We start from the raw sequence: 6,681 nt of genomic DNA, 5'->3' as shown, positions 1-6,681 counted from the left end.
AGAGAAAAGTCTTTAGAATAACAGAGTGAGTGAAGAAATGCACCTCTGGGTAGAAAAGAGAAGCAGATCTTCAAATACCGGCGCTGGGCCGGGCGGTTGCATGGGTTCAGGGAGCGCGGTTGAATCTCCGCTTGCGCAGGAGAATGCGCTTGCTTTCTAGTCCTGGTTCACTGCTTCAGGTGCCTCAGCCCCCAGCTCAGCTTTTCCTGAACAACCCCACAGCTCTCCCGCCGCCTCCTCTGCCGCCTCCAGCTTCCCCTCCCCTTGGCAGTGCTTGGCTTTAACTTTGCGCAGCTTCTTTGCGTGCTGGGCTGGTTGCTGGGAGGTGCAGTGGGCAGTGGCGGCTCCCGCTGCGTAGCTGGGGGAGGAGAGGGGCCCCGGCCGAGTGCGGGAGGCGGCGAGAGAAGCTAGCTACTGTGAGCTCTGCCAGTGGGGGGCCGAGGAAGGCTGTCGACGAGGAGGAGGCCGAGGTTGAGGAGGCCAGGGAGGGGTGATGATGGTGTTAAATGTGGCCGCGCAGCTCCCCGGGGAGCTGCCTGAAAGGAGAGTGCGCTCACCAGCTGACAGCGCGTGCTCCGCTCCAGACGCTCCGCACCGCGGCCAGGAGCCTCTGCCAGCCCCTCTATTGTCAACCGTTCTCTAATTAAGAAACACTCACATTACGGCAAACCACCCCCATGCTTCTTGGTTCCTGTCCTTTTCTTTATACTCCTCGGACTTCTCTCCTCCCCTGCCTCTCCCCTGCTTCCAAGGATTTAACCCATTCTCCTCTCAGTTTCCCCTTTCTCCTTAGGGGCCTAGTAGGAGAAGGGGAGGAACGTTAGTTGTCGGCGTCTAGGACTCTGCCTGGCGTAGGGGAGAGGGCGATTAGTGAATGTAGAGTCAACAACATCGAGAAAAACTTGTGCCTTTATTGTATCCTTCTCCCTCCATCTCCTAACCCTTCTCACAAAAATAACTGCAAGCAATTCAACTACGATTGGTTATCTGTAAGGCTCACCAGCGCTTGCTGGTTTTTCTAGATTGCAACTGACAAGTCTAGATTATAACTGATAAGCGCATCTACTACTTTTACTTTCCAATTCTAATTTGGGTTTGAAACTGGCAAGACGAATTTGATATTATTTTTTCTTGAATTTTCAAATGAGCAAAGGAGAGAAATATTACAAGCTATCTTTTGATAAAAGACCTCTTAGTTGGTTCAAGCACTCTACTTAGTTTTTTCAAATACTCTAAAATCAATAGAAAGGCCTTTTGAAAATATTGGTCATTCATTGGTTAAGATTAAGGAAATTAACCTCCCCCCTTTTTTTCTGGTCAAGTTGGACCCCCAGTTAGCAATGTCCCATAGAAATCGTGTTTAAACTTGTCTGTTGCCAAAAATGATCTTCCTTCAGCTCTCCGTGAAATCAAATAAGTTTCCCAAAGTGTGGCGAGCCAAAACCCGGCACAAACAAAAGTGCTGGTGGAGTGGGAGGCAAAGGCAGAATATAACGCAAGCTGCTTAAAATATATAAAACTCTAGAAAGCACCAGCAGTGTCGCAAAGGACTAACCCGATTTATCTATCTTCATTACTTTAAGAAATGCTGCCTCTTTGTTTGTTTGGGTGATATTAAGCATGCTTAACTTGCACACATAGTTGATTCCTTTGCTAGTATCTTGGATACTTGGATCTGACTTTGGAAGGTAGAAGCTAATTGCTAATAATGGAGAGAAAGGAACCAGTCAGCATGGCAGAAGTGGTCTGGCATATGGGGAATGAGCACTCAGAAATACTCAATATTCAAGTTTCCAAAATATTAATGAGATTATAGCAACCTGCAGCTATATGTTACAGCTTGTTAATGGAGTGTAAGAGAGCGAGCTGCCAAACGTTTGTTATGCAAACTCCATAGCAGAACCTTAAAATGGAAATGTGATTGTACATCTCTTTCAAAGAAATGCCAGCATTAAAAAAAGAAAGAAATAGAATGGAGAGAAAAGGGGTTAAAGTTCTCATTTGAACTTTGAGTAGTCAATTTACCACAGTGATTTGACTTTCTGTGCATGTCTTAATGGGTTAGTAAAATTTATCCTCCCTTTTCAATCAGTCTGTTATAATATTTCCAATTCTATATTATTATAAAGACTATATCAGTGTAATATTTCTGATATTCCATTATGGTTGTTTTTCTCTTGAGAAGAAATGTAAAGAATGTCTTTAAATGAAGCTGGGGTTATCTCCAATTCCTATATAATGCCACTAATATTTAAAAGTATGAATAAACACCTATTGTGGCGGTATAACCCGTCCCTGCCAACATTTAGATAGCTGTAGTTCTTATCTATTGATTTCCTCAGAGAAAAAATTATGAGAACATTGACCTAGTGGCCAGTAGTACTAAGCTCAGTTCTGGATATTGACACTTTCTGGCTGTGTGATTTTGGGGGCAAATTAGGGACAGCAGTTTCCTCATTTATAAAAGATGTGAAGGAAGATGTTTCTGATGTCCTTTCTGTTTTGCAATTTCTATGAGCCCATGAAAAATATTAACATTGGACAAGGTCTTTCTCCTCTTTGATTGACACAAAATGAATATAAATCATTTTGAAAAATGAAACATAGATTTTATTTGAGGAGAAAAGAAATCACCTTTTCCTTCATCCTGTCCTTTTTCTGAATCAGATTCACAACAGGTAAAATGAGTCTAGGTCCTTGTCACATGCATGCGAACACACTAAGCACATAACTATAAAAATATGCGTGCTCTCATCCCGCAAGTGTGCTGTATGTCCATACCTGTTGGGTCTGCTTATTGAGAGCGAAATGGAAATGTGTTAGAAGCAATCGCTTGATTTATTCAGCAGCCCGAAGATTCCTGATGTTTATCGTGAGCACGGCAAACTTGGTGGGTGCAAAAGGTTATCTAAGGGACAGGTGCATTATTTCTGCCCTGGAAAGTGTCACGAGCCGCCTGCTAGCTTCTTCCAGAGAGCTGGCGGAGGTTCTCTGCATCTCTTGGTCGGCTTCCGCTGAAAGTCACACATACCCAGGTGGTCAGTAAAAAGCTTGTTCCGCAGTTTCTTACTGGAGAGCAGAACCTACGCTCCCTCGCGCATTACTCTTTCTGCAAACCCAGTTTGTGGCGCTTTCCTTTTTCTTTTTGGCGTTCTCCTCTTTTCAAGGTGCTAGGAGAAGAGGATGCAGGAGTGATTATAGTAACCTTCCCTTGCTCTTTTTGGTGCTTCATTTCCCTGCAATTTGTTATCCCAGTGAGGCCACAAAAGATAAAAGACTTGGCTTAAAATCAACTTCTCAAATTCAGCGATGTTTATCCAGTGGAATGTTGCCGAATATTTAGTTTAGTAAATAGTCCTACTCTCATGTTTGCCAAATTTATTTTTTTAATTCCACTTTCTTCTCTCTCTGTCCCTCTCTACACATACCCCCCCCCCCCCCACACACACGACTATTAGCTTTTCCAAAACCTATGATCCTGAGACCCAGAATAGGTGTTTCCTTAGTGAGGACACCTGAGGTGAGAGTGACAGAACCGTTTAGTTCCTACAATTGACTCAAAAATGTAGTTGAATATTTTCTACATAGAAGCTAATTCAGAAAAACAAAATAAAGGCAGACATTAGCTTCTACATTGGAAGAAGCAGAATTGTGTGAAAAGAAAAGAGTGGAGGTCAACAAATTCCCGGGGCAACTACACACTTCTAATTTTTGAATCAATGAATCCAGTTCCTTTTTTCCCCTCAAGTTTTTTTCTGTTATCATCTTTCTCTCTCCATGTCTTCTTCTCCCAGAAGAAAGAGAGAGACAGAGGCAGAGAGACAGTGCGCTGTGCTTGACCTACATGAAAATTTTCAGCTTGAGTAGGTTTTATGAGTGGACATAGCTAACCCTGGTAGAGTTAACTACTCCAGGCTGGGTTCTAGCAAACCTAAAACTCATGGCCTCCTGACCTCTTGCAGGAGTTGGGGCTCCTTGCAGTTGTTGGGGCAAGGAGTGAAGACTGGGAAGATCCTGGCCATGAAAGAGGCAAAACTGTGCTGCTAATTTGGAAAAAGTTTTATCTCACAATTTAATGATTGATCTGAGTTCTTTTCTTTGAAGGGGTTTTAATACTACTTGAAGGCACCAAGTTTACAACATTTTTCTTCAAAACTGTAAGATCGCATACATGGCATTTAATAGAAGACTTAGCACAATTCTTCAAAGTCATTCATTTAAAAATTGTTTTCAGTAGTTATACTCATGGAATAAGTGACAAAAAAGTTTCTTTTCACGTTTATTTTAATCATTTGCAAAAGAAAATACATTAAACAATGGCAGTTGGCTTTGCTAAATTAAAATAAAATGATCTCGAATAGAAAACGTAAAAAACGAATCAAGATAAGTAGAAATGTTTAGCAAACAATAATAAATAAGTTTTCTAATATTAACAAAGCAAAATAAAATTGACCAAATGCTTTTGACACTACTAGATTTTTTTTTAATTTTTCATTTTTTAAACAAACATTTGCAAAGAGCTTAAGAGTTATAAGTGGCTGTGTTAAAAAAAACAAACAAAAACAAAACTGGTCTGCAATTGGCAGTTGAGTTTCTCCTGGAGCCACCACCGCAGCAGTGGCTGATAAAGTGCGTGCGCCAAGTTTCCTAAAAGACGCCACTCGCGATCGGATGCACATACTGGGTATGTTTATACAATATATAAACCTTAAAGTTCCCTGTTTTCTAACAATTCCATAGTCAAAAGTTATCCACTTTGGAAGCACTAATTTTGCGTTTCATTGTGCATTTTGGAAAACAACTTCGGAAAACTAAATCTCCCACACTTGAGTGCGCAACACACAGGGATGGATGCCCAGGGCACAAAATAAATTAAACCCCAACCAGTGACAGAGAAGATGCGACGTTTCAGCAGCGTATTGGCAGCAGGGAACTAGAATAATGATGCCATATATGGGTACATACAATTATACAGTATCTATCTACACCGGGAGCAGAAGGTGGGCGGAAAGGACACGACTTTAACAAAGTTTCATCAAACAGTATAGACCCTAGGAAGTTTGGAACAGCCGCGGCATTTGCAAACCATCAAATGTAGCTGCCATCTGAAGCCAAGTCGTTGCTAAACAACGACCGTCGCAGAGCAAAAATTAAAGAGTGCGGGAATCTTTAACCGCGGGGCTTCCCGCGCACTGGGAAAGGGCAGTTTTGTTTCTGTCTCAGTTTTCAGGCTTCCGTCACCTTCCTAACTTGCCTCATCCGAGTCACTGTAATGGGAATGGGGGGAAAATTCCCCGTCGCTTCTGTGGGACCGAGGGGAAGTTTTGCTGTTTTCCTCCTGCACTGGCTGCAAGATGCTCCCGGGGAGCGAAGGAGACAAATTCTTTTGCGCCATCATCGCTGTCAGGGCGCTGTCCTCGAAAGTCGAGAAGTGCAGAGCGTCCAGCTGCACCGAGTACCCTCCCGCAGAGGCCGGGGCTGAGAAGCGAGTTCGACAATTCCCGGGCGGGGTCGGCCGCTGACTCCCTCCGGAAGCCTGCTGAGCCCCAGCTGCGGTCGCGTTGCCCGCGCCCCCTTCATAGGAGGCGGCGGTGCGAAGGTGGTGGTGGTCGCTTTTGCAGGAGACTGGAGGCGGCGGTGGCTGTTCCCCTCCGCTGGGCGTTTGTAGCAGCTCGGACAAGGCATTGATGTAGATTTGGGCCATCTGCAGGGTCTCATATTTGGACAGCTTCTTGTCGTTGTTGAACGACGGGATAACATTGCGCAGCTGGTCGAAGGCGTGGTTCAGCCCATGCATCCTGCGCCGCTCCCTGGCGTTGGCTGCTAGTCGTCTCTGCTTCTGCACCCCATTCACCTGTTTGCTGGAAGGGGCCCGTTGGCGGCTGCAGCCCAGCTCGTCTACCACCACCCCGCCTTTCAGCTTGCACAGCTGTTCCCGCACTTTCACCGGCCCGGGGCTCTTGCTGCTGCTGGCACCGCCGCTGCTCCTCCTTACCAGCTCCCCCCGGCCGTCCGCCTCGTCCCGGGGCGCCGCGGCCTCCGAGGCACCCAGCTCCGGAGAATGTAGCAAATACTGGGCGGCGCGTGCCGTGCAGATGCCCTGCAAAGTGGGAGCCAGCCAGGCGCGTGGGTCGGTGCTGTCCAGGAGGGACAGCTCAGGCGGGTAGACGGGATGCTCTCTCGCCTGCAAAGTTGCAGGTGGCTGTGGCGGCGGCGGCGGTTGCGGGAGATGATGCGGCTGGGGCTGGCGATGGTGGTCTCCCAACTCCTTCACTTGAGCCCACTCTTCTGCGTGCAGCAGGCGGGACATTGCACTGCAAAGGCTCGGAGGCTCAGGATCGGAGGCAGCACTGGCACACCAGCTCAACCAAAAAAAGGTCCTTTCCGGGTCTCTTCTGCAACGTCTTATTTTTTTCCCTCCTCTACCCTCCCCCACCCACTCGGAGATCACACACCAGGTCGCGTGCAACGGAGCTTCTCCGGTTGCTGAAGGCGCTGCGCCCCTTTAAAAAGCGGCACGCGCCACTCAGTCTCCCCCCGCTCCTCTCCCAACCCCCTCCTCGCGCCGGTCGCGTGTCTTCTCAGCCAATGGAGGGCGCGGGCAGTCGCGTGCGAGCAGCCAATCAAAGAGTTTTTACACCCCGAGAAAAGTTGTGTGCAGAGGACTCCCTAGCCTGCTCA

General features: G+C 46.6%; 1 protein-coding gene across 1 annotated transcript; it reads right to left on the bottom strand.

Annotated features, from left to right (window-relative positions):
* Window positions 1-4,269: 4,269 nt before the first annotated feature.
* On the bottom strand, window positions 4,270-6,475 carry ATOH1 (atonal bHLH transcription factor 1). The gene has a single exon (XM_033216000.1). The coding sequence runs from the start codon at window positions 6,308-6,310 to the stop codon at window positions 5,246-5,248; it is 1,065 nt and encodes a 354-aa protein (XP_033071891.1). The 5' UTR covers window positions 6,311-6,475; the 3' UTR covers window positions 4,270-5,245.
* Between the last annotated feature and the right edge of the window lie 206 nt (window positions 6,476-6,681).

The sequence above is a fragment of the Trachypithecus francoisi genome, unplaced genomic scaffold (assembly GCF_009764315.1).
Source record: "Trachypithecus francoisi isolate TF-2019V2 unplaced genomic scaffold, Tfra_2.0 Lachesis_group1, whole genome shotgun sequence".
NCBI classification, from domain to species: Eukaryota; Metazoa; Chordata; class Mammalia; order Primates; family Cercopithecidae; genus Trachypithecus; species Trachypithecus francoisi.
The sequence above is the reverse complement of the archived record's forward strand: the minus strand, read 5'-3'. Positions and strand labels throughout refer to the sequence as shown.

Excerpts from the sequence above, each read along its gene's own strand:
- ATOH1 (XM_033216000.1), bottom strand. The coding sequence starts at position 6,310 with ATGTCCCGCCTGCTGCACGCAGAAGAGTGGGCTCAAGTGAAGGAGTTG.